At 45.1% G+C, this 27,674-nt stretch overlaps 1 protein-coding gene across 2 annotated transcripts in view; it reads left to right on the forward strand.

The window, feature by feature from the left end:
• C11H1orf21 (chromosome 11 C1orf21 homolog) overlaps positions 1–23,879 on the forward strand; it is a 200,978-nt gene extending 177,099 nt beyond the window's left edge. For both annotated transcript variants that reach the window (XM_036202079.1, XM_036202078.1), the window contains exons 5-6: positions 6,705–6,765; positions 23,614–23,879. In XM_036202079.1, coding sequence (XP_036057972.1) covers positions 6,705–6,765; positions 23,614–23,652 — 100 coding nt within the window. In that variant the 3' untranslated portion in view covers positions 23,653–23,879. The remainder of the gene's footprint in view (positions 1–6,704; positions 6,766–23,613) is intronic.
• The last annotated feature ends 3,795 nt before the right edge of the window (positions 23,880–27,674 follow it).

The raw sequence follows: 27,674 nt of genomic DNA on the forward strand, positions 1-27,674 counted from the left end.
TGGATTCTTGGACTTTCTGTTTATAGGCAGCCATTGTTGGATTAGCTGGACCACAGCCTGTAAGCCATTCTAACAAATCCCCTTTAGATAGATAGATAGATAGATAGATAGATAGATAGATAGACAGATGATAAATAGATACTCATTTTATAAATTTTGTTCCTTAGATAACCCTTACTAATACAATCACTTTGTCTTAGCCCAGTATCTGTGAGTTGCTAGGGCCTAGGGCCATGTGGTGGCAGTTAGGACTCCTCAGCATGTGAGGAAAGGACTAAGAGATTCGATGCTCACTTCAAAGAAAAATGAATACTTACAAATCCACTTAAGGAACTGGAGAGGTGGCTCAGCTGTTAAGAGCACTGGTTGTTCTTCCAGAGGAGCCGGGTTCGGTTTTTCAGCTCCCACATGGCAGCTCACAACTCTATGTAACTCCAGCTCCAGGGCATCTGACACCTGTACACCAATGCACATAAAATAAAGTTAAACAAAATTTTTAAATTAAAACTAAATAAATAAATCCACTTAAGGTTGACTGTGTCAGAGTAATGGTGCAGCTGATTGTCTCCCACTTAGACTCACGCTGCTGGCCACTAGGCCCTCCCCAGGCAGCCTCTCTGATCCTAGTCACTGAGGTGCACTCTGTCTGTCTTTGGAAAACCACAAGACACCTGATAACACAGCCAGTCACCTTTCCATGCAAACACCTTGAAATGGGCTATTCTTTTAAAAAGCATCCCTTCGCTCTGAGTTTTAGGGGATGACTGCGTAGATGGATACTGCTCAAGCCTGCTAGAGCACTAGTTCTCAACCTATGGGCTGTGACCCCTTTGGGGTCATATGAGCCTTTCACAGGGGTCACCTAAGACCATCAGAAAACAAGTAATTACATTACGATTCATAACAATAGCAAAATTACAGTTCTGATGTAGCAACAAAAATTTTAATTTTATGGTTGGGGGGTCACCCCAACATGAGGAACTATTAAAAGGTCACAGCATTAGGAAGGTTGAGAACCACTGTGCTAGAGAGAACATTTTATTTAACCTTGACAACCCGAAAGCTACTTGGTCTGCAGGGAGAGACTGGACTACAGCTTTTAGAAATCTATTTAAAAAAAAAAATAGACTTATATGCTTACTCTAAAAATAGCATTTTCCACACAGCAGTGTGTGTGTGTGTGTGTGTGTGTGTGTGTGTGTGTGTGTGTGTGGTGTAAGAGAAAGACAGAGACAGAGAGACAGAGAGAGACAGACAGACAGAGACAGAGACAGAGACGGGGAGTGTGTGTGTGTGTGTGTGTGTGTGTGTGTGTGTGTGTGTGTTAAGTTGCAAGTGGAGTCTTGTGAACTTAAAAGAGAAATGCCCTTAACTGGAGCCCTGTAGATGAAATACAGGATGTTTACACAGTGAAGGTTGGTCAGCAGTTTAGCCAAGTGCTCTGCAGCAGTGCACAATGCTGCATGGACCCTGGCAATTTGATATCAATCCGGCATCAGTTACACAGAGCATGTTGCACTCTCCAAGTTTTAAAAGTACAACCAAAATAGATAACTGGTTATTTTAGCACATTCAGAGAGATTGCAAGATAAAAGACAAGGGATGGGTTCCCTGGGGCAGAGGGACACACATCTGGGAACTCCCCTTGGGTCAGCTATAGCTCCTAATCGAGGTTCTAGTAATTAGTTTTGGTTTGAGTTTCACAGCTACTTATATTGGTTTTGTTTTTTATTTCAAGCAAGACAATTAAACAAATAAAAGTAGCTGTGTATGAACTACCACTGGGAGTGTATCCGAAAGATTAAAATGAATCTTCTGCCCCAAAGTTCAGTTGGAAATGGCTGATGATCATGAAGAAAACACTGAGCAGGGTAAGATTAAAAGAGGAACCCAGTAGGTCGTGGAATTCTGGGTGTGCAGATGTCGACCAAGCTTTGCCTCTGTCCACTTGGGTTTCCATCTGGACTTGAGAATTAAATTGTTATAAGATAGATAAACAGGGAAAGCATGTTGAGCCTGGAAAGCTCTATTGAAAAACAAAGGGTTGGTAAGTTGAGCAGATAGAGGCAGTGTATTTGGGGAGGGGCTTTCTACCTTCAGAGGTGGAACGTTAGGAAGGGAAGGTCTTGCCTCCTGTCTCAGTTAAGTTTCTAATGCCGTGGTAAAACAGCAAACCAAAGTCAGCCTGGGGAAGAAGAAAGGCTTTATTTCACCTCACAGCTTGTAGTCCATCACTGAGGGAAGTCAGGGCGGGAACTCAAGGCAGGAACCTGGAAGCAGGGACTGATGCAGAAGACATGGAGGACTGTTGCTTACTGGCTTGCTCAGCCTGCTTTCCCATGCCATCCAGAACCACCACCTGCCCAGGGATGGCACCCGTGCAATAAGCTGGGCCCTCCCACATCAATCACTAAATAAGAAAGTGTCCCCAGGGCCTGCCTATACACCAGTCCTATGGAGGCAGTTTCTCACTTGTGGTTCCCTCTTCGCAAATAATTCCAGCTTGTGTCAAGTTGACAAACAAATAAAAAACCACAACAACCAGGACACCTCCTATGTAAATCAGATCTCCATTGCTATGATAGACCCCTAGGCAGATGTACCTGAAGAACAGGAGGTTAGTTTTGTCTCATAGTCACTTGCTCTGTTGTTTCTTGGCCTCTGGTGAAGGAAAAGCATCGTGGCCAGGAGCGTATGATATAACAAAGCAGCTTACCCCATGTCAGCCAGGAAAATGGAGGCAGGGAGGCAGAGACAGAGATAACATGAATATATAAAGGGCCAGAGACAAAATGTGTCCTTCAGGAGCCTGCCCCCACTGGCCCGCTAAGCCCTGCATTCTAAGGTTCCCACCGCCTCTTAGTAACCCATTAATAACTATCAGTGAATTCATTAGTGATGAGCTTAATGATCCAGTTGCCCCCCCCCCAGACCCTTCTCCTGAACATTACTGGATTCTAACCCTTTGTGGCATTACCTTTGGGAGGTCATTATCAGATCCAACCCATAATACTGCCTTATATTTTTGTGGCTGAAGTTTTCTGTATTTGAAAATTTTATATGTCACTAAAAATGAAAGCCAAATGCCCTTTAGTTCTGAAGCCCATTTTTCCCGTCATTCCTTCAACGAATAGCTTTGCACATGAAGCTGAGAAGTAACAGAAAGAAAAGCCGGTAAGGGTGCAAGTTGATCTTACAGAACCTTGCAGTGCCCACTCAGGTATTCACTGAGCTCCATTAGTTAAAGCAGACACCACTGTACAGCTTTTTTTAGAAGTTTAGGTCTAGTGAATAGTGGCCCCACGTGTCATGCTGTATAAACTTGTGTACCACACAACAGTGGTCCCTTTCTTGTTGTTGGATTTTCTTTCTGCTCCTTCGGGGGGCCCTCCACCCAGCTCCCAAGTAAATCACACACAGAGGCTTACACTTCATTATAAATGCCTGGCCTTAGCTTGGCTTGTTTCTAGCCAGCTTTCCTTAACTTAAATTATTCCATCTATCTTTTGCCTCTGGGCTTTTCCATTACTATTCCTTTATACCTTTGCTTATTACTCAGTGGCTTGCTGTATAGATGGGTGGCTGGCCCCTGATGTTCTCCTCCTTCCTCTCTTGTTCCTTCTACTCCCGGATTTCTCCTTCTGCCTGCCAGCCCTACCTATTTCTCTCTGCTGTCTCAGCTCTTTATTAGACCATCAGGTGTTTTAGACAGGCACAATAACACAGCTTCACAGAGTTGAACAAATGCAACATGAACAGAAGTAACACACCTTAAAATAATATTCTACAGCACCTTTCTAATATGTAGAGAGGAAAGATAAGAAAGTCGGTGACTTTCCCTCTCTCTGGCCAACTCACAGCCATCCAGTTGTGCATCAGGAAAAGATGACGGCTAGACTAGGGTTGGTACCCATGGAGGGACCCGTCCTTACAGGGCAATTTGTCCTCTTAAATGCTGGTGTCAGTAGAATTTCCATGTGGTAAGGGGAGGGTCCATGTATCCAGGCAAGCGTTTGTTTCATCAGATTCTATGTTGATGAGATTTCTTCTCTTTGAAAATAGAGTAAGCCTTCTTTCTTATCTTGCTAATGACAGGCAGGTAACTAGGACCTTGAGGGAGTGTTGGCTCCTCTGGAGAAGTGTGCCATAGTCCCTCCAACAGAAGCAGTCATCTGAAGGAGCTAATGTTGTCCATGACGTTTTCATAGTAACAAGTCCCCTTCCCATCCACTCAGCTCCACCAATGGCAGGAGGCATACTGTTTTGCAAGAGTGAACCTGCCTGGTATGTAAAGGCGGGCAGGGAGGCAGCTTTTCCCTAACATCGAACCATGCAGACTAAAAGCACTAAGGTGTTTGTGGTTCTGTCTCCACACACATCCTTAGGCCAGTGACCTTGACAGACCTTAGTCTCAAGTTCCTGACACAGAACCCATAATAAGGTCATTACGACCACAGAGATGGCAGGCACACTTGCAGAGAGGTAAGATACCCTCGCTGGTCCTCCATGCGTATTTGTGACTGCTGACCAGGCACGGCTGTTCTCATGTTGTAATAGTTAAATAAAGCCGTAAATGGAAGTCGACAACGACTGTCTATGGTTAGCAGGAGAGGCTTGCGTACGTATGAAGAGTCGTCTGAGGCCAGGCACCTTACCCATGTGACAGACCACACTGCCTCTGTGAGGGGTCAAGAGTCACCTGAATTTAAATAGCACTCCGTCAGTTAATTAGCAAACGTCCGTTGCCTTGCTGTGGCATGCAGAGTCACATATTGCTAAGAACTGCACCCAGCAGTTTGCACCTGTGACCACCAAAGCCTAAATACGCCATTTTCATGAAGTCTTTTGAGCATTCTTAAGGAGGCGACACAGACGTGTGTCTCTCTTGTTATCTATATGAAGATACATGCCTGTTTTAAAGTCTTTGCTACCCGTGACCTACAACTGTGAAGAGCCTGGCCAAGAACAAGAAGAACCAAAGTCTGTCCAGGTGGCTAATGTGGGTGCCGGGTGGCCCATGCTCTTGGCCCTCAGGAGGTCTCGGAGTCTCCCCCTCCCTGCAGACACAGCTGCAAAGCCTGGCTGTGCGGACTTGAAGCCTGCGGTAAAGTAACATCCGGGACCATAGCAGGGGGAAGACCACCAGCACTCCCACAAGAGACAGGGAGAGAACAGTGTCAAGATCAGGTACAGAGCTAAAGCACTGGGGCGCTTCGTGGACAGCCAACCAGCAGCCCTACCCATGCTCATGACCCTGAGTGTCACAATACTGCAGGAGAGTGTGGCGATTTAAGACCCCCGGAATAGCCTCTAGTCAGAGAGGGAAGCCTAGTGATGGTTATAGTGAGCCCTCTATTAAAAGAGCGTACAGTGGGACAGGTCTGCCTCTAGAGTAGCTCAGATGAGCGAAACGCTTTGACACTTAAGCAGGTAAAGCCGTGAGGAATCGGGGAAAACTCGGTGCACACGCTGGCTTTTCTGCTCAAGATTCTGCAGAGTGAAGACTGTTTGCTCACTTCCTCCTAGACTCTTGCCCCGCCTTTCAAATCTGCATACCAAAGAGGGTCCAGTTCCCAAATAGAACATTTCCCCTGTTCGAGCGATTTCATAAAGGCTGGCAAAATTAGACGCTATGTGTGAAAGCGCTTTGTCAACTGTGAACTGATTAGTGGTGTCACAGGTGTGCATTGTTTTTGTTTCATAGCAAGGCTGATGGCGCGTGCTCACAGATTTTCAGTCGTGGCCTTACACCCAGAGGAGAGCTTCTCATGGGAGCCCAGTTCATGGGAAGCCTGAAGGGTTTCAAGACACTTATGTCCTCCTGTGGCCTCTAAGGTGTGAGGCGTCATGCTCAGGGCACATAGGTGGGCCTCTCCCCACACTGAGTTTAAAGAATCCATTCTAGGCCTGCCCTCCACCCTTCTCCCCTGACACTGCAACCAATGTAGTATGTGTGTCTATCACCCAGTGCCCTTCACCTCCACGGAATACCAATAAGTATCATCAGACTGGAAGGACGAGGTTAGCACTGAGGCCCATTCTGCCACAACTTTCCCCTCTATGATCCCTGCCCTCTTTGCCTTCTTCGGTGGTAACCCCAACAACAACTAACTAAGCTGGTGAGATGGAAAGGGATGAGGGTGACTGGAAGGCACTTCTTAACTTACCTGGTTTTCCAATGGAATTTCAGTTGCTAAAGGTGCAGGAACTGGTCAGGGGCGGGTTCAGGCAATTGTTCCGTCCTCTGGGCTTAACGTCTTCAGCCCGTACTCATAGAATCAGCTGGCTGTGCCGATGCTACAGCATCTGTAGGATCCGTGCTTCAATGTAATGAGAATCCTTTTCTCTGTCACACACAGGACTGAAAATGCCACATGTTGCATGTCTTTACTTTGTTCTTTTAAAATCCTAAATGTGTTTTGGAAGAAAAGAAAATTGGCAGGCTCCACCCAGTAACATCAATATAAGTGACCCTACACATTGAATGGGAGTTATTTATATTCCTTAAGTCCTGAGTGCTTGTAGACTTAGGGGTTGTCTGCAAGATCAGTGCAATTGACATCTTCTAAAGCAGCATTGGGGTACTTGGTGGGAAAGTCTGCCGTGAATAACTGTCTGCCTCAGAGCTTACAGGTTCACCATCACTAACTTTAGAAAGTTCAAGGGGGCATTGAAATATGTACTAACTCTTCTTTGTTTTCCAGCATGCACATCTCTGAAAGCCAACAAGAATTCTTCAGAATGCTGGATGAGAAAATTGAAAAGGTAAGATATCAAGATAAATAAATAAGCTATGTTGTTTCAAGATAAATCTTACAAATTTTAAGTTGGAATAATGAAACTTTTACCCCTGTGTGCTAAATCTTCTGGCAAAGGATTGGACAGGAAGTTAAAACAATAACAAAAAAGAGTATAGATGAAAATGCTGTGTTAGACCCCAGAATCGTAGGCTATTCCGGCTCATTTGAGTGAGTCAGATAGGTAGAGTCTGTTTGACTATTTCCCCTTCCTAGATTCATGTCCTGGCCAATGCAGTTTCTAATTCCCTAGTTCCTCATGCTAAACACAAAGATTTGAAGCAAGGATATTCATGAGAGAGAATATGTGGCTTCCTTTTAGTTTTTGTGGGTGTTTTATCTGGACATCTCTTCCTAAAATCCTGCCTTATGGTTACACTATTTAATGCAAGATGGAGATGATCTTAAATTCATAAGGATTTCAGGGTAGACCCAGTTTGGAAGTAGAACTTTGAAAGAGTAAGTTCATAGTCTTCTGTCTCAATGAAAGACCAGCAGTGTCAAAGACATCACAAGAAAACTCACAGAAACAACTAACTTGCTCATAGGAACCCACAGAGTCTGAACCAACAGCTAGGGAGCCTGTATGGAACTGACCTAAGCCCTCTCTATATATACGCAACAGTTGTGTAGCTTGGTTGATTTGTGGGTCCTAACACTGGGAGCAGGGCTGTCCCTAATGCTTTGGCTGGCTCTTGGGAACCTGTTCCTCATACTGGGTTGCCTTGCCCAGCCTGAATACAAGGGGAAGTGCTTAGTCTTACCAAAACTGGCTATGCCATGCTTTGTTGATTGATAACCAAGGGAGGCCTGCCCCTTTCTGAACAGAAACAGAGGAGGAGTGATGGGGGAGGGGGGGAGGGAGGGAATCGGAGAAGGGGAGGGAGGAGAAATTGGGGTTGGGATGTAAAATATATTAATTAATTAAATTTTAAAAAGGAAGACCAGCAGCTGCCACCAATGTAAAAGCTAGAGGTGCATAATGAATTTAAATGGTACTCTGTAAAGTTCCCTGCCTGTACAGAAATACTTTGTGTTTTTTTTATTTTCAGTAGAATATTGGCATATGCCTGACTTGACATTGAAAACTTCATTTCAGATCAATTACCAAGTTTCACATATTGGTTCAAAAGATGTTCAGCATGCTGATACCATTTTGTTTAGTAAAGAAAAGCAAAAAAAAAAAAAAAAAAGTGTTCCCACTGTAATGATAAAGCTCTTTTCTTTTTCTGTTTGTTTGGCTTTTTCCGCTACTAGCTCTCTTTTGGCAAAAAAAAAAAAAAGATTGCTTGGTGGTTCAGGGTGTACTGAGAAACCTGAAACCTGCATTTAAGTTAGGTTTTCAACAGTTCTGAGCTCTGACAAGGCATTAAGATGATCTCGTCCCTTCCCAGCAAGTTCCCATGACTGACACTCTGTCTCCTTTTACTCACAACCAAGTTCATTGTTGCTGTGTAAAGCAAGGTTTCCTTTTGCCCCTAGGCTTGAGCATGACCTGTTGGGCACCAACCAAAACCCCGTTTCTGACTTAACCATGCGCTGGGTAGAACCTTCCCTAGACAAGGAGTATTTTAGATTTGACATGAACAACATCCCCACTATTGGACACCTTGTCTTTTCCTTTTTCTTCTTTTGTGTTTGGTTCTGAAATCAAACCCAGAGCCTCGTTCATGGTGCCTGCTAGGTTAGTGTTCTGCTTCTGCGCTGTGCCCCAAGCCCAGATATTTGTATGTAAAAGAAAGGTGTTGCTCCATCTGCCGTGTGCTCACTTGCTTTGTACAGATAATCCCCTGGCCTGTAGGCTGTGTCTTTCTGTTCCTCCTCGACTCTCTGAAATCCATCCTTCTGTGTATGCTGTTCTAGGTACTATTGAAGCATTAAGCATCCAAAACCCAAAATGCCCCTTCTTAGTATATGTGTTTGGCTTGGTGCAATCCTTGCTGTCATTTATGTGGCCAAAATTGAAGCTGGATTCTTCCGTGTAATTTTCTTGGGTTTTTAGAACATTGCTAAGTATCTCTTTAGGCCAATGCAAGCATGACAACAACTATAAGCCAGCTCACATCATCTTTAGGGTTTTTTAGAGTGTATTCAATACGCTTTCGCTGGAGCTTTGTGCTAAGAGTCATGCTGAGAAGTTTTGAGTTTTGAGAGTTTGTCTCTCTCAGAAATGTCCAGGAATTCCTTTCCTTTTCCTAAATTTTACAGAGCCAGTCCTGTGGAGAAAGAGCCTGTCATCCCTTGACTCATCTTTTGCATTTCCTAGATTGCGTAGGGCATGGGCTGAAATTTACCTCCTACTCTCTGGGTACCAAATAAAACTTCCACTCTCTGCCCCTCAAACAGATGTGAAAGTGCCCCAGTGTGGTAGACCTAGGCCTGCAGTTTATCTGTATAGAAAACTCCCTGTGGAGTGTCTGAACGGCTCTCACCTGAGTGGCTCGGCGGCGGGACCACAGCTGACCTTCATACTCTGTGAGGAGCACGGTCTTCTAAGAACTGACTGGTGCTCCCTCCCCATACAGTTCAAAGAATGATTCAGCACGTGCAAGCTTCGGCTTTAAACCCCCCTTCTATTAGCTTAGCCCTCAGCCTCATTTCTTCTGTTTTATGCTACACCCACCTCCCAAGGGTGGAGAGGTTGGTTTGAGGGTTTAATCTTCAAAACAATGGGCTTCATAATGGCATCCCAAACTCACACATAGACATATCCTTGTGTCTTGCTCATATTCACACATGTGTGCATGCATGAGTACACACACACACACACACACACACACACACACACACACACGCCCCTCTCCCCGTCCCATGAGTTAGTTCCATTTGAAATTGAACTTGTAGCCTCCCTTCACTTCTTGTTCTCTCTCTCTGCTTCCTGAGTGTAAAAATCATAAAAATGTGATCACCCAACTTCTTGCATCTGCCTGTTGCCCTGACTTCCCTGCCATGATGGATTCTTCCCCTCTTAAACCATAAGCCAGAATAAGCCCTTCATTCCCTATGTTGTTTCTGGTCGTGGTATGTTGTCATAGCAACAGAAAAAGTAACTAATACAGGAGGATTAGGAAGCAATGGAAATTTCTCCCAAACAACCCTTTTCTCCTTCTTTCTCACCTCCCTTCATTACCTGTCAAACAACCATTTATTTGCACTTAGAAAATATTTGGGTCCCTGAGGGGCCTGATTTCCATGGGCTCAAAACTATACTAGTTGTTAAGAAAGGTTATGATAAGCCTGCGTGTATGAAGTTCTTTCAAGGACCCTTATCCATTACATCCAATCAGGTCAGCGTGACCCATGCCCAGAGTCAGTGCATCAGGCATCAGAAGGAGCACACTCTTCATATGGTGTAGTTATGACTCTGATGCTGAGTTCTGAGTGAACAACTCCTTTAGGGACATTGATTCTCTGAGTTGCTGAAGAACCAAATGCAGTGTTTGTCACATACAGCTCACGGGGCAAGCTTTACCTTCTGGCAGTGCATTTAAAAACTCCTTCCATGCCTGAGACTGATGAGAAACCATGGGACTATTGTACACAAGCTTAAAGAATGTCACGCAGCCTGGCTCGCATGCCATGGAAGCGGTGCCGCGTGTTAATCGGAAGTGGGCTTGGCGGCCATTATCATGATATAGAACAATTTCCTGCAGGACTAGGGAAATGGGACCGTCGACAAAGTGCTTGCTTGAGCATAAAGACCTGAATTTGGTCCTTAATAGCCAGTAAAAAGCTGGGCATAGTGGCACACATCTGTAACGCCAGTGCTGAGGGAGGAGACACGGGAGCATCTTGGGGTTCTCCAGCTAGCTAGATTAGCTACAACAGTGACGTCAACCTCTGGTTTCCACGTACACATGCATGGGGAAGTATGTGCACACACATGAATGGAGGAGTATGCACAGACACATGCATGAAAGAGTATTACACACACACACACACACACACACACACACACACACACACACACAGAGCAGTTTCTTGCTCCATGGTGAACATGTCCTAAAACTGCACAGATGCATCCTTTGCATCCCTCTCTCCCACGTGCAGAGCCAAATGAAAGCTGTGATTACCAGAGGCAAGGAGATGATGACTCAGGCCCGTTTTGTTTTTATTCCTGCTGCGTAGCTTTATGCAGATGACTTAATAATTGTTGTGACCGTGACCCTAGTACAGAAACCACTCATGAAGTGTGAACACACTCTGGCCTTTAAGAATCCCAGCATTCCCCTCTAGCTGGTAGGAACTGTTTCTACGGTCAAGGGGAATGAATGGGTCTAAAAAAAACTTCAAGGCCTTAAGCATCGGCTCTCTTTTCTGTGCAGGGTTGGAATTGCAGAGAGTTCTTAGGTGTTGTCAGCCAGGTTCCTTAGGGAGTAGCAGGAGAAGCATTTGGGTTCTGAAGCAGTGGTGTGGTGAACGAAAGGAAAGCCACGCTGTTGCTGTGAGGGATCTATGGCCGACAGCCCTGTGGTCTCAGAGCAGTTAAGTCCTCAGTGAACAGCTTCATCTTGCCACTAGACCAGGCAGGGGCCCCAAAGTAGCGGACGCTTGTATAGCTTGGTCAAGGTCCCGTTGCCTTCCTGCCCTCCATTGTTCTTCCGCTGCTGCTTGTCTGCTTCCCCGGCAGCCCTTTCTACTGTGTGAACCTGGCTCCTATGAGCATTACTGTCACCTCACAGCAAGTGCTCTGGGACAGAGTGTCAAGCTTGGCAGCTACTCGCCTCTGTTGCTTAAGAATACCTAGCTAGGTGGTAGCACACACAAAAAATCTCAGCTGCTCAGAAGTCTGAACAGGGTCATAATTTCAAGGCCAGTGTGGACTATACAGTATGAGGTGAGAGCCATCCTGGGAAATGCAGTGAGATCCTGTCTCAAAATAAGAAGTAAAAATGGGGCTAGAAAAGTAGCCCAGTGGTAGAGCACTTGGCCTAGCATTTTCCAAGCCCGGGGGTCAATGCCAGTACTGGAATTAAAAAGTAAAAACATATTGGAGGCAGTAAGCAGATCTCTAAACTTAACAACTGGGTCTTCCTTGTCTTTGTTCCCCTAGAAGGTAGTGTAAGACATAGGCCACCGGCTGGATTAGTGAGCTATGCAGATAGACCCCAGGGCTTCAACAGGCAGAAGGTTGTCAGAGATGGAGAGATGGTTGGGAAGATGCCCCTTAACAGTGTGGAGCAGCGTGAGAGCATACAGCAGGTCCACTGCCAAGGAGCAAAGTCCACTGGGTCTAAGGAAGGAGGATCATGACCCAAGAGGAAGCTTCAAACCTGAGCCATATCTAGGAACTGGCTCCAGCTATGTGACTTGGGCTAATCACGTCAACTCTCTGATCCTTCGTTTACACACAGATAAGATGTGTATACTAATACTAACTTGGGAAATTCAAGAAACTATATACACAGAGCTGTGGCTGTGGCATAGATTTCCCGTGTTCCATGGGTTTTCTTTTGAAGTTGTGCACATGCATCACCAAACATTTCGGAGGTCTGTGGTAGAAACTGAAAATTTAGAATTGAGCTCAAATCTTGCCTAAGCCAACCCTTCCTGTGGTGAGCATCTCTCCTTAGAGATAAAATACTAGAATAGGCCATCTCCAGCACACTGGCCATCTTGCTCTGTGGCATAACCTTGTCCTGGAGTTAGAGTCCCAGGAAAATGTGTAGAGCTACCGTGACTGCAGAATGTGTCAGTCAGTGGCAGGGTACATCTGAATCCTCATTGACATTTTCCTATTTGAGGCTTCTTTTAACTCCTGTAGGTTTTTTGCAACTTGCTTTTATGAGACTTTTAAACATGTGCACTATTAGCACCCATAAACATCAAAGAGACACTCAGGCTGGCTTCTTTGATTCCTTTAATAAGCTTCACTTCCGGGGTCAGCATTATGACTCGATTCCCTGGACCAGAAGGGACCCGCACCAAGGGAGGTACAAAGTGAAGCATTAGAATAGAGAGCTTGCTTTCTTTTGGACGATTCTAACCCAGAACCATAACTGTGTAAGGAACTGTGGAGAATATCTTACCCCAGCCCTCCCACTTCATCTTCCTCTATGGCAAAGAATGAAGCTGGCCAGTGTCCATCAGTCAGGAGAGAATCGTGAGGCATCCTGTGCTCCCATGATTCTTTAAGTATTTATTCTGGGGCCTCTTGTGACTCCTGGGAAAACCTAATGCATGGAAATGTAGTCTGCTCTTTCCTAGAGGAATCTGCCTCTTCTGGACTTCTCTCCCTTCGGGTCCACTTTATAATGTTTACACTCATATTTTCCATCTTGATTTTTGGAAGTTTGGAGCCAGGCAATCACAGCTTCCTCCTCTCTGGGTACCAATGAGTGATGAAAGACACAGGGAGCAGGGAAACATCCTTCAGTATCCACCTTATTAATGAATGAGCTGAGTGACTCCCAGACACAGACCCAGAACTAGTTTGGAATACATTTGTAAGATTTAAATCACCAAAAGGTTTGTTGTCAAATTATATAATGTGCACATATGTAATAGGAAATCTGTGTAATTCAAACTACCAAAAGCTCGTGCATTACTAGGTATATACCCTTGAAATCCTCTTACATAATACAATAAAGTTCACTGTAGCAGTCTCTGTTAAATAGCAAAAATGGAAATTTAAAAAGCTAGAAAGAACTGGGCACACAGCCTCCGGGGAAGAAGTTAAATCTTCTATATCCCAGGATTACACAACAGTTCAGAGAAATGAACCAGATGCATAGATGGCACACTTACAGTTTTCAAATATTATTATTAAATGAATATGGTAATTGTATAAAGTACATTGTAAAAAAATTACTGTGATATATTTTTATACTTACATTCAACAGATAGATACCAGATACCAGTCATCTATCAGGTGTTGACAGGCATGTGATAAATGCATGTGCATGCATTCACATTAGTATGGGATTTTCTTTATGAAGTATTTATAAATAGTAAGTCTTTATATGCTACGTACTTAAATGTTCCGAAACACATGAGTTATTTGATATAGTATAACTAACACATTGTCAGTATGATAGGAATATGAAAGTCTCTACAGTAAGCTTGACGTGGGATAGCTCAGTGGTTGAGTACATACCTATGCCCAAGTGCAAGTTGCAGCATCAGAGAAAGAAAAAAGCTAAGAGGATGAGTACCAAGCCTGTGGCCATTGTGGTTTCATTTCCTAGGTGGGAGGGTGAAAGGTAAACATGGTACAAAATATGAGGAGTTCTTGCGTCTGAGTGGTAGCTATACAGTGGTCTCTCCATTCTTTGCACTGTTCTGAACTTACATTTCTCAAAGTCAAGAGAAGCCCCTGAAAAGAGGGATATATTTGTGACAAGATGTCAGGTGGGAAAAAAGCAGATGACACGGTGGTCACTGCCCTGCTCACGTCTTCCACTGCACCCGGTATGTGCAGCTCTCTGGAAGGAACTTTCCAGGAAACATTACCAGCCGGTCAGTGGGCCATGCACTAGGTCACCTGAAACATTCCTATTTTAGATTTCAGTTGAAACTCCTATTCCCAAGGCCTCTCATAGTCATAGTCACAGAGAAAACTGAATTACCTGACCTCTATGACGTCCTGTTCTTGTTGCCTGGTTGATCAGATGTCTGGTCACTCTTAATTTAATCAGCAGTCATAACCCATTGAACCAAACAGTCTCCACATACAGCTCAGCCTCTTACGTTTTGTCTGAAATCCACTGGGTTGCCATCCTCCCAACATGCGTATCCTTAGGAAATCTGTTGGGTTAAGTAAGCTAGTCCACGGACATTCAGTGAAATGCAGGGGACCCTGCACCTCTTCCTTTCTAGAATGTGGGCACGTTGGCCACCTTAGCCATGCCCTGGGAGAAAAGGAAGCCAAATGGAAGAGTTCTCCTAACCCAGAATTCAAGAGGCCTCTCTACTTCCTACTTGGTTAGCTCATGGTCTGCCTTTCACGGTTCACAATGTCCCCTGTGCTTCCTGTTTTGAAAGCCATGAGAAAGGAAGGGAAGCTGAGCCTCCTAATCCAGCCAGCAGTGTTAAAAACTGACCCTCCTCAGTGGGCCTAGCCTGGGGAGCAGTGTGAGTGGTAAGCAACCGCCTCCACATCTCCACTGTGACGACCCAGGCCGGTCATCATCTAGAGAGCTTTCATGGCTTTAGGAGAAGAGGGAAGGAATCCATAAGCCAACAACCAGCTGATGGTCCCAGGACTCTTGCTGTGACAACTGTAAGGGGGAAAAGGGATGTGATTGTCTTCCCAAGCATCCATCCTCACTATCAATTCTAGGGTAAACGACGTCCTTTCAGGTTATAAAGGCGCTGGAGAATTTGGAATCGCATCTCTGTCAAGAGGCAAGCACATTCAAATCTAGATCTGCCAGCTGTACAAAGGAGAGTGAACTTCAGGGAGACCGCAGAGCCCCACGCGCCAAGTCGGTTGCTCGAGATTCCTGGCTTGGGCTGAGAAACTGACAAGACTCTATGACTCTCTTCGGATTAAGTCTGTCCAGGTAGCCTGGAAATCTTCCATGGAAATTTATGGCACGTCTATTAATCGTCACACACAAATAATCACGATAGGGAAATTTGAAGAAGAATAATGTCCAGTTGGGGTGCGGGGAAGTGACATAAAAAGTCGTGCCTGTCACAAGATAGAAACCCCCCGAGAATGGCATACAGATGGGGGAAGAAGCAGATGAAACTTGAAAATTCCGATGTAACCGGGAGATGAGGTTGTAAGTGAACTGTTAAATTTAATTCTGATTGATGCCGTCTTCTCCCTGGTGGGTTGTGAACAATGTTTTATAAGTTGCTTATCCTGTAAATGTTTTCTAAGTGGGTGTCTTGCAGAATTCAGCTCATCCCAGAAGAAATGGCAAAGGTCTTGGAGTAGAAATCAGCTCTGGTGTCTGATCCTTAGGGAAAAAGCAAAACCCTTGAACAATGCAGTGTTGGCCTCTCGGTGTGGGGTCGGATCATTGGTGTGCTTTCTGGGACTGGAGCGGACAAACTACAGCCCCCAGGCCACATCTGGCCCACAAGATGAGGATGGTCTTTACGTGATGGCGGGACAAAAGATTTTGCAGTATTTGACATATTACATGACATTCAATGTTTGGTAGCCACAGATAGTTTTATGGGGGGTTGTGATTGATGTTGTTTAAAAACAGTGTCATACTGTGTAGCCCAGGCTGGCCTCAAACTCACAGTCCTCCTGCCTCTGCCTCCTGAGTGCTGGGATAATTGACACCACCATGCCTGGCCTCACGGATGTTTTAAGGGGACTTGGCTGTACTTGAGAAGCTGTAACAAGGGCCAGATGGAACAGAGCCTCAGCTATCTATCTACTCACTGGCCCTGCCAAAAGAACATGGGTTCAGTATGGCCTGGAGAATGTAGACATCCCAGGTTCTTCATCCCTGCCTTCTCATGGCTACTCCTTGTGGGGAGGGCATCCCTGAAGTGTTGCATGTACCAGCGTCAGACTAAGCTTGGGAAATGGGAGCTTCTGAACGGTCCTTGCTGTTGGTGGATGGTGGTGGTGGGGATACAATGAAGGAGGTGGGGGGTACTTAATTTGTGTTGTGCCTTGAAAATGGAAAGTCCTATACACCAGGATTGTCATCACTTATGTTATCATGGTGACCCTTCCCGAACATGGTCACCGCAGCACTGAGAGGCTGCCACGTTCTGCCGCTCCTCACCAGCCGGGCCTTTTCCCAACTGAAATAATAATGTGTGAGTCTAATTAGAATAAAGCTCATTAGAGACAGAGACAGCCATTAATGCCTCCATTGATTTTTCTAATGAAATAAGCCGGGGGAGGAGACTTTCACGGGACAGCTAATTATTTTTCGTTTTCCTCAGCATTTCTTCTGCATTGAAAACTGTTGTTCGCTATCACTGGGCTAAAAACAAAAACAGAGCTGAAAGTGCTGTGTGACTCAAGTAGCTCTGACATTTTTAGCCCTGAGGAAGGCGGCTGCTTCCAGCCCACAGCCCTGCAGGGAGCCCTAAGGCCCCCACCCCTCCCCATGGTGTTTCCTCTGCATTCTGGGGAGTTAGTGCTTCTTAGGTGCTGACGATGTAGAGCGTGGTCCTCCTGCCCCCCTGATCCTGGTTCAAGGCTGAATGTCCACATTCCACAGAGATTTGGATGCCATTGCCTCAGGAATGGCCATACCTAGAAGGAACAGTTTGTGAACAAGCGGGCAGGGAAGGGACATTCCCATTGAGTGGATGTAGAGACATTCAGAGGGGGCAATCACATTTTATACATCAAAATGCTCCTTGCTACTCAGAAAGCAGTGACGTCCCAGAGTGCCCAGTAGAGACTGTTACAGAAGAGTACCAGTCATTCAAACCTGAGTGGGTGGCTGGGGCAGAGCACATGCCCAGCGTGCATGGAACTGTAGATTCTGCCTCAGGACTGACGAGGAAAACAGACCAGCTGGGCATGATTCCACATATGCTTCATGAGGAAATTACTTAAATACAAAAAGAAATGGTGACCACTGAACAGTGGGGTTTTGCCATCATCACCTCTGCCCTTTCTTTATTTCCATATTGTTCTAGGAACACATACTGGAGCTACAGCCTGCTGACGCTGTTTCATGGGTAAAGGGGGCGGGGCTTCCTCCAGTGGGATCTGAAAATATGTTGACAGCTTCCTTCTCCTATCAGGATGCCAGGGTACTTTCTGATCACTGACCCTCACCAGCCTCCTCTCCAGGCGGGGTGTTCACAAGTGATGTGACACACAGGACTCCATTAGACACCAGAGGACAGAGGTGACAGTTGCCTGACCTCTCACGTAAGAGAGGCCAACACTGTAGACAGAATTACTGTACAGCCTGTTGGAGTACCGAAGAACCACTGTGAGAGGGGAAGAGATCTCCTTGGAGCATCTAGGCACAGAGTGACAGGAAGACATCATATCAGACCCACGTCATACAGACTTAAGTAGCCAGGCAGGGAATGCTAGAGAAGAAGTATGCAGGAAGAGAGCAGTGAGTGTATGGAATAAATGACTGTTCGGGCACAGAGGATGCATGGCATTGCTGGAATTGTCTGTCTAGTGGTAGGCAGTACATGAATATAGCTTTTTATTTATTTATTTTTCGAGACAGGGTTTCTCTGTGTAGTCCTGGCTGCCCTAGAACTCCCTCTGTAGACCAGGCTAGCCTCAAACTCACAGAGATCCGCCTACCTCTGCCTCCTAAACATTGGGATTAAAGGCATGTGCTACCACCATGTCATAGTTTTCGAATAGTTTTTCCCATGCCTTTTAAAAATAAAAAATGCTACAAGATAAATATTTGTAATTATAAACGTGACAATATCATCAAGGTATAATTTGTGCACCATAAAGCAAACTGACTTTACATGCACGGGCCGATGGTTTTTAGTAAGTTTGCACAACTGCAGGGCTATCAGCATACTGTAGTTTTGAAACATTTCTATTGCATGATGAATGACTTTCCTACTTGCTTATAGTCAGTCTCCATTGCCACCTCTAGTCATGTATCTCTGGGTTTTACTTCTCTGGTTGCTATAAAGGAGGATACAAATCTTCACTTGGCTGAATAGGTATTGGCAGTCCACTTTAAAAGCAGCCATAATTGTTAGTCATGGCTAGCCATTGTTACTCAGGAATGCCATCTACTTCCTTTGAGGCAGTCTCTCAGTGGCGGAGCTCACTAGTCAGGCTAGACTGGCTGGCCTGCCAATTCCAGGAGCCCTGTGTCTCCACCACTCTAGCGCTGAAGTGACAACACATTCCACCATGGCCAGCTGTGTGTGCACTGGGGCAGGTGCGTGTGTGTGCATACACATGTGGAGGCGTGAAGTTGCCATCAGTGTCTTCCGTGGTCATTTCCTGTTTATTGAGACAGTCTTTCTGAATCTGGAGCTTGCCAAATTGGCTAATCTGGCTAGCCAGCTTGCTCCAGAGGCCCCATGCCTGCTTGCTGATTGTTGGGGTCACAGGTGGTCCATCATCCCTTCCCAGCTTTTTAAGTGAGTACTGGAGATCCAAACTCTGGTCCTCACACTTAGGCAGCAAGGGCTTCATCCTCTGAACCATCTCTGCAGCACCAGCACCCAGCTTTTACATGGATGCTGGGGCTTGAGTCCTGCTTGCAAGGCTGGGGCACTACAGATTGAGCTGTTTCCTCTGCTTGAAGTTGCTTTTATATTTTTCTCTCTTTTAACTCCTACACTAAAAGGTTTGTTTTTAACATGTTCAAATACACACCAAAACAAACAAACAAACAAACAAACAAGTATTTAACTGTTTAGCTAACATGTCCTCAAATTAACAAAGGTTCAGTGTTATGCTCTGGTAAGTTTTTAAGATTAGTACACTGTCAGATACTTAATTCCCATGCAGCTTAAGCTGTATTTCTGGGATATGTCATTCTGTATTTGGGCTGTTGGGTTCTTGGTGTTTGCTTGTTTTGGATGTGTCTTAAGGTGGGGGGGGGCAGGCAGTGATGGCACACACCTTTAATCCCGGCACTCGGGAGGCAGAGCCAGGCGGATCTCTGTGAGTTCGAGGCCAGCCTGGTCTACAGAGCGAGTTCCAGGACAGGCTTCAAAACTACACAGAGAAAACCCTGTCTCAAAAAAGGGGGGCGGGGCAGAAGAAGACTTGAAGTATATAAAAACAGGTTAGACTCAGGAAACGGAACCAAGGTTGCCATCAGACTGCAGAGACATCCCCTGGGTCCAGAAGCCCAGAGCATATCTTCTCTAGGGGCTGCAGGAAGGCAAGGCTTCACTGCACCGTTCTAGCATATGTACTGTTTGTTTGGTTTGTGGTTGGGGTGAATGGTCTGGCCCACACTAAAGAGACATTTTACCCCTAAGCTGTACCCCGATTTGTTGCTGTTTGTTTGGGTCCAGGGTTTTATTAAGTTGCCCAGGCTGGCCTCGAACTTGGAAACCTCCTGCCTTAGCCTCCCAAGTGGCTAAAAATGACAGGTCTGTGCCACCAGACCCAGCTTTTCCTGTCATTTGAATCTGTACCAAAATGGCCCTATGGCTCTTTCAAATAATCCTTCCTCACCAGCGTCATTTGGCATCCCCATTCTTGTTATGTGCTGAGGCCTCCTGGGAACCTTTTGGTGGGTCCTTTGCACAAGGCTGGAATTGTGACCAACATACAATTGTATAAAGGGTCTTCACAGAGGCTGTCGCTGTGGGTCCCTCTATGGGGGTGGAAGGGCATGCTTTAGTCAAGAGACTTAGGGTGTCTCCCAGCCTGTTTGGTCCTACTTCCTGTCTCCCTGACAGCTGAAAGTTTGACAATTCTATTTTTAGAAGTTCTTTAACAATTTAAATGAGAAATGAAGTCCTGTTAGCAGAAGCTGTTTCCTTGGCATGCCCAGTAGAACCAGTGTGCAAATGGGGGACTCTCATGGGATATGGGAATGGAGCCCTTCCAGCAGGTCTCTGGGCCACTTAGACTGCGTGCCATGTGGTACGTCTTAGCTGCGGTATGTTCTGATCTCAGAAGTCTTTGTTCCCAAAGTATTGGTTCTCTGAGCTGCCGTCAGGTGATAAGGAAAATGAAACTGACTGGGATTGGAATTTTCTTATCAAGTCACTACGGCCTCCCAGGAAAGGCAGAGATTAGCTCGGGGATCTTGGGCTTCTCAGAGATTTGCTCACAAGCCACGAGGCTCAACTCCTACCCTGCAGGGTTGATATGAATAATAAATGAAATGATGTCTGCAGAGCAACTCATGTGGGTTTTTTTCCTCCTTCTCATAATAATTAGAAAAATTTAGGGGAACAAATTCTTGGGAAATGCAAGTTTCAGGGTCTGGCTTAGACAGAGGGTTTATCCAGCTTTGTCCTTCAAGGGGTGTGAGAGAGGGCCTTTGTGTGTTGGCAGAAAAGCTGGAGGGCCTGAAATGGTCCTTTAGGTTTTCTGTTTTGTTTTTAATGTGTGTGTGGGGTGTGTGTGTGTGTGTGTGTGTGTGTGTGTGTGTGTGTGTGTGTTCACTTCCTCATGGGGGGGCGCTCTCAACCTCACCTGAGCTACCTGTACCTTTGCTTTGATGTGAGCCCTTACTTTGACATAAGATGGGAAGGGACTTTAGTTTTTGCCAAGGAACTTGTATTCTTGTACAAGGATGGGGGTTCAGATCTGCCAGGGACACACTGCTGAGGAGGGAGGGAAGTTCTCTGGCTCCTGTCAGGTCTCACCTTATGCTCACAGCCCTCATTCACAAATGGGGCTTTTGGCCCCTGCCAGGAGCCTAAACAAACCGGATGTTTATAATAACGATGACAACAGAATGTTGGTGGCAACAGCTACTACCATTTACCGACTGTCTGACAGAATGAGGTATTTTTCTGCACATAGCCCTGATCACAGCCCTGTTGCATAGAGAAAGTGGCTGTGCCCAAAAACCAAAGCCTGTCATTTTTATCCAGGTCCACTTTTCTATGCTTAATAAAATCTCCGTGAAAACTCTGACCCCAGCCTATCCTGCCCAGCTGTTTACCCAGCATCTATCTGCAAGTCCAGTCTGAGCCTCCCCAAGTTGAAGCCACACGGAGGAGAACATTGCTTGATGCTTGTAACCTCATGCTGCCAGATTTGCGTGTGTCCTGTTTCCCATGCTGGAGAATAAACTCCCAGTGGTCAGGAACCTTGGGGGTTTGCGGGGGTGGGGTGGTGTCTCCTTTATAACTCTACTACTGATGACTAAGAGAGTGGCTCCTGCCTGGTCTGGGACAAAGCTCCGGATGGTGTCAGTCTGAGCCATGTCACAGGGAAGGCTATCATGGGAGTGACTACTCCTTACATATTCTCCTTGGGAGCATTGGTTGCCCATTTTCTCTGTCCTCTAGAGGTTCTTTGCCTCCAGTGAATCAAACCTCGGCGGGCACTGGACTTCCACTCTGCAAGGCACGTGGGCCTGCAATCTGATGATGGAAGAACTAAGTCAGGCTATGTAATGACTCATTCTGACAGAACAAGCAGTCTGGGGCTGTTTGGCAAGGAATGGGTGGGTGGCCATCCCTGCTTGTGCAGATCCCAAGGTGTCATTGCAGAGCAGCGCGTGTTTGTTTACTTGCTTGTTTTATTTTTGATGTACGTACACATCATGAACAAATTATCAGTCACCATTTAGACCCTATCAGTACTAATCTTGAACAGCCATGCCAGATAACTGTGATTATTTTTATTTCATCAAGAAGAAAACTGAGACTCAAAGAGGTAACTTGAGCAAAGTACCAAAATTAGTTAAAAAAAATATATATATATACACACACACACACACACACACACACACACACACAGCCGGTATTAGCATGCAGACATGTTTAATAATTCATCACAGTGACATTCAAGCATTAGGGAAATGTGAAATATCCCCAATGTGCAGATAACAAAGAAATATATAAGCATGTTCTATAATTCAGGAAGAGTTACATTAAAAATGTAAGCATTGGTGCTTTTAAGAATGTATTCCAATTATTTAGGAAATTCTGGGTTTATTTGTTAGAAAGAAATTAAGTTTACTGAACATGCTGGAAGTAGCAGTGGGCTGAGGGGTTAGAAACGTACCTTCAATAGCCAAAAATGCTAGTTTTTTTAATATAATACAATATGATTTATTAAAAATTCAGCCCGAAATCAAAGGAGTATAATTTACACAGTAAACAAAGACTTGTTTGCTACCAATATGTCAATGCACCTCAACCACAAAAATGAGATAGAATAAACAAAAATCAGAGAAGCAACAAAATGTCAGTTGAACTTGCCTGAAATTAATGTACTGTCAAAGAGTTAACAGGAAAATGGTGTGGGATAAACAGCCGGCCTCTATAAGGAAGATAAGCTATAGGAGCATCCATTGTCGTATACAACGTTTAGTCACATCGTTAGAGGTTCTTATTTTTTATGTTATAGAGCCAACATTTCTGTTTTTAAAAGAGTGTCTGTCCCCAAATATAGAGCATCTAGTTGGCATTTGAAAGGGAAACTATGTGAAGGGTACAAACAAAATAACCCGACTTGACCTTTTACCACATTGTGATGAAACAGGAAAGTACTTTTGTCCTGTGCTATTTGTGGAGACTTGTCCTTGGAAGGCTACATCCTTTGATCAAGACATCCCAGCCAGGTCAGATACAGGAGCCTCCAATCCTGGTCTCAGCTGTGTCTTCATAGTGGGGGTGGGGGGGGGGGGGGTAAAAGATGCTCCAAATCAGCCATTCCCTACTGTCCTTAAGCCTGCCAAGAACCTGCTTGCTGGCAGGCACATCAAAAACCTCTTGTCCTTGTAAGTCATTCGTGAGGACCAGGCACAGCCCCAGATCTGTCACACGTGTTCATAAAACCCTTGTTTGCTGTTCCTTTAAACCATTTTCAAGTAACTCAGGCATCCCTTGATTACACTTCCTCCTTCCTTGACATTTTAAGTTCAAGTGTGGGGCTGGAGCTGTAGAATGTGAACAGCAGAAAGTGAGAGTTGAATTTTCCTGACGAGAGAAAACAGTTACCTGTTTCATCTCGGGACCTTCTTCTTGTAAGCAACATCTCGTGCGCACCTGTAATGTAAGTTGACATAAATTCTTGCCAGCATTTTAAAAGAGCTTATTACAGGCTTGGTATGTCATGCCTTGAGATAAGTGGAGTTTAAAAAATCACCCAGCGCATGTCTGCACCCGGTGGTCCCTGGTGAAGACTGGACTCCTTTACAAAGCAGACCGAAGCTAGAAGAAATAGATCACCGATCACGGCTTCCAGGCCCTGGCTTGAGTTTTTTATTCATGTGTCCTTTTTCTTTTTTCTCCCCAGGGTCGGGATTACTGCTCTGAAGAAGAAGACATCACATAGCATCACTTCTCCCTCTCGGACCAGGAGCTACTACTGTGTAAATAGGTTACACCCCAGTTGAAACCTTTGCCAAGGTCGGTTCTCCTCACTGAACAGCACTATAGCAAACGAAGACCGTTCCATATCGTATGCCCCATTAAATAACAGTGTTTCTTAATGAACCTGCAAAGGAATATTGCTAAACACACACACACATACATACACACACAAAAAAAAAAAAACAAAAAACAAAAAACAAAAAACAAAACAAAAAAAACTGTTCTGGAACTTTCTTTGTTGCTGCTAGTTAAAACTTGTTGCAACTTTTCACTTCTCTTGTGTCCAAGTATGCAGCAAAATTCTGCAGTTCACCTTAGAGATCCTATTGGTTTTCCGATGCTCTCCAGCCTGTTTTCTGTAAGATGAGGTAGTTACGAACTCTGATACAGACTTCACTTCTAGCCTGGTTCTGCTTTGGAGTCAAGCTTCTCGTCCCTCTTTCTTCCTTATCCATCTCTTCCACGTGGTCCAGAGACAGCCTGAGCCTTGCTTGTCCCTGGTAATGTGGGTCTTTGGAGATGGGATGGTGGCCGTGATGAGCCTTGTTTCTCTGCTCAGAAGTAGAAGAGCCACAGTTGGTTAAAAGCATGGTGTGACCTGACTCCTGGAAGGGACGGACGGACGGACAGGCAGATGGACGGACGAGCGAGCAGTAGGTTGCTCCACTTCCTAGGACTCTTAGTGCAGGGTTAAGCTTGTAGCGTTGGCTTTGCTCAGCTGCAATTGGAAGTGTGACCACAATCATTTTGAATCCCTCTTCCTCATCTTTTTTTTTTTTTTTTCTAAGAAATAAACATTTTACTGTTTTTATGTATCCTTGTCTTCTCCCATTCATCCAGTTCAGCATTTTAAGATGATCCTTAGGTGTGGAAGATAAGTGTTTCTTCACGGTGACACTGATGATTGGCCTAACTGGCTCCCCACCCTTCTGTTGCTGTGGAGCATGGCTGGTAAGGGCTGTGGTGAGAAGACAACCCGTCTTAGGAGGGCTGGAAACCACCGGTTCCCTTTGGTTTTGTTAGGTATGGAAGCACGTTGTTTTCTGATTCTCCCCTTCAAAATGCCCCCTGAGCCTCCCTACTCCCTTCCATTGTGTTTCCAGCACCGGTAGTGTGGGTCAAAGGTGTCTGCCTATTGGAAAACGGGACATGGACACAGGTGATGTTATTTGGAGAGGTGAAAGCCAAAAGCCCCTGGTGGTGGGGAGTGCTGACTTGCGTGTTCAGTAGAGTTTATTTTTCCATATTATATGAAGAGAATGATCTCTTCTCAAAGACAGAAGTAATATTTTTAACAAATATTGTCACAAGTAAATAGCAACCAAAAGGAGGAAATAACTTTTGTATTTTTTTATCATGTTTGATAGCTTTGACGAGGGTCCTTCTCTTTGTTACTTTCAGGGAAGGGCACCCTATTAAATGCCATGCCAGCAGTCCGGGGTTGGGTTTGTCCTACACACACACACACACACACACACACACACGCACACACGCACGCACGCACGCACACAGGAATGCTGTGCTTTCCTCTTTGAGGGTTGTGAGTTTCAAGGGCCTCACTGTCAGCCACACTGCCACCTTTGGAAGGTGGGATAGTTACAAAAAGAGATGGTTAAGATGTTCCCAGTTGTCAAAAGATTGTCTGCCATGGAATAACATAGAAAGCTAAATTGGTTCTTGCCAAAATGAGCCTTGACTTTCAAGTCTGTCCACAAAATGGCAAGGTTCTTCATCTCCTGTCAGACCCAAGGCCACAGACAGAGGAAAAGAAAGTACAGTCAAGTGCTCTAGAAAATAGACTCGAGTGTAAGCAACAAAACCCCATAATTCTCGCAGCCAGCGGCAGCTTTTGGGGAGCAGCTGTGGTTGTTACATAAATAGAGCTGCAGCCAAAAGCCGGGGCTTTTTTATCCAGCTTCAAGCAGAAAAGTGCAGGGAGAGGCGAGCAGCCCAGGCTTTTGGGTTCCCTCCCCTTGTATGGTTTTTGGCCAAAGGACGAAAATAGTTTCCCTCAACTGTAAATGAACTGCTAAACCCCAGCTCATCTTGTTCACTGGAGACGTTGTTCACTGCTCTATGGATGGCCTTTTCCGGAATCTCGTGTTCCCGTCAAGCGAGAATGAAGCGAATGTTGATGTCTTCCATTTGACTCCTCTCCTTGGTGTCTAAGACAGTGTCTTCCCAGAAAACCACCACCCTCTACCCAAAGATGAAACACCCATGTCCTCTTCCTCAGTCACGTTTAGCATTTCGGATGTTACACACGTTTCTTGGGAACCTGACTTTTGAGTGTTAATAAAACCCTAACTGCTATTCAGGAAACGGCATTTTTCACGGTTCTGTCTCCCGTGTTTCACACTGGATACCTCTTTGCTGTATAGAAGTGATTTCATCTCAGACAAATTTGGTACCTCTAGAAATAGGTCCATGCAATGGGATGGTTGAGTGGGTTGGCATGAAATGCTTAACTATGTTAGCAACACTCAAAACTGTCTGTTTTCCATTTGTTGGTTTGAATCATAAAATTGTCAAGTGATTTGTGTTTGTACTTTATTTTTCTATGCCTTCTGGAAGGATCTAAATTAAAAGTATCTACCCCTCCCCCACATCAGGACATTAAGCAGTTTGTCTCAGGTATAAAGAAAAGAATTATCCAGTATGTATGCTGTTACATCTTGCTAGTTAGCATATCTGTAGAACTTGGGAGTTGGAAGGGGCGAGGAAGGGAAGGAAGAACATTGTTGAAAAATAGACAGAGGATATTTTGAAGAGCTTTTAGTGTGGCTGTATGCTAAGGCAGTTGGTCTAGTGGCCAGTGGGTGGAGTGGGTTGTCTTGTGCAGTTCGAAGCCAGGTTACACATGCCTCGTGTCCTCTCTGTAGATTTGTAGAGTTGTAAAGGTTCAGCAGTGTGTACGCAGCTTCCTTTGGCTTGGCAGAGATTCAGGATCACAGAGTACTGCTCTCATAATTGAATACGTGTTTCTTGCTGGCAGACAAACTCAAAAGAGGCTTTTACCTCCATGAGGCCTCCTAGCCTCAGGCTTAAGTGGGAGCATAGAGTGACATTATGGTCTATTTAGGGACAAAGATGGTACAAAGTCCAGAGATGAGAAAAGTAGGTCAGCCCCCAGAAACAGCCACACAGTGGCTGGTCTCTCCCTGTCTGCTGTGCCTAGGATGACTCAAGAAATTCGTCCCCAGGAATAGCCTTGGTTCCCAGCCCCCGGTGCCTGCCTGTTCCTCCACTGTAAGGTATAAAGGCTCTCTGTGTCTTGGGTGTACCCAAGCACTGAAGTGACCGTGTCAGAGAGATGACAGTCTGGGGATGGTAAGCCCCACACCTTGATCCCCGGTGGATGGCCTCCAACATTGAGTTATAACTTTGTCCGCCACCCAGCCTCATCACCACCCTTTTTTCTATTTCGACAGGAATCATCCTCTAACCTTGCTAAAACAGATTTTACCTCTTCTGAATTTTACCTCATTCACCTACAGTGCAGTTTGACATAGTGATAAGTCCCGTTTAGACACTGGGTGAGAATTTAAAATTTGTTCCATCTCTACTGGTCCCAAGAAAAGAGACTTTATTAAACATGTTTGTTTTATAATACTAGAAAATATCATCACCTTCTTAATCCAAGAAAATATAGAGAATCTAGACTTTAAAGTCCAGATGTTTTCATTATAAAAGACATAACAATTGGTATCAAGATCCTCTCCCTTCTCTCAAAAATAAGGGATGAGGGGCCTGAGTTTTCCACCAGAAGTCCATCTCTGAGCTGTATTTCTTTATACCTCTTTACAAGTTGATCTCTTTGTTAAGTTGCTTAAAACTCCAGTAGAAAAATAAGGTATGGTCAGTGGGTAAGGAGTATGTGTTTAAAAGGCATAATGGAAAGGTGACTGGAAGCAGGGACTTCAGGATGTCATGGGTGGATTGGCAGACACCCGTGTGCCTCCTCAAAGCTGTGTGAGCCCTCTG

This window comes from Onychomys torridus, chromosome 11 (genome assembly GCF_903995425.1).
Source record: "Onychomys torridus chromosome 11, mOncTor1.1, whole genome shotgun sequence".
NCBI lineage: Eukaryota > Metazoa > Chordata > Mammalia > Rodentia > Cricetidae > Onychomys > Onychomys torridus.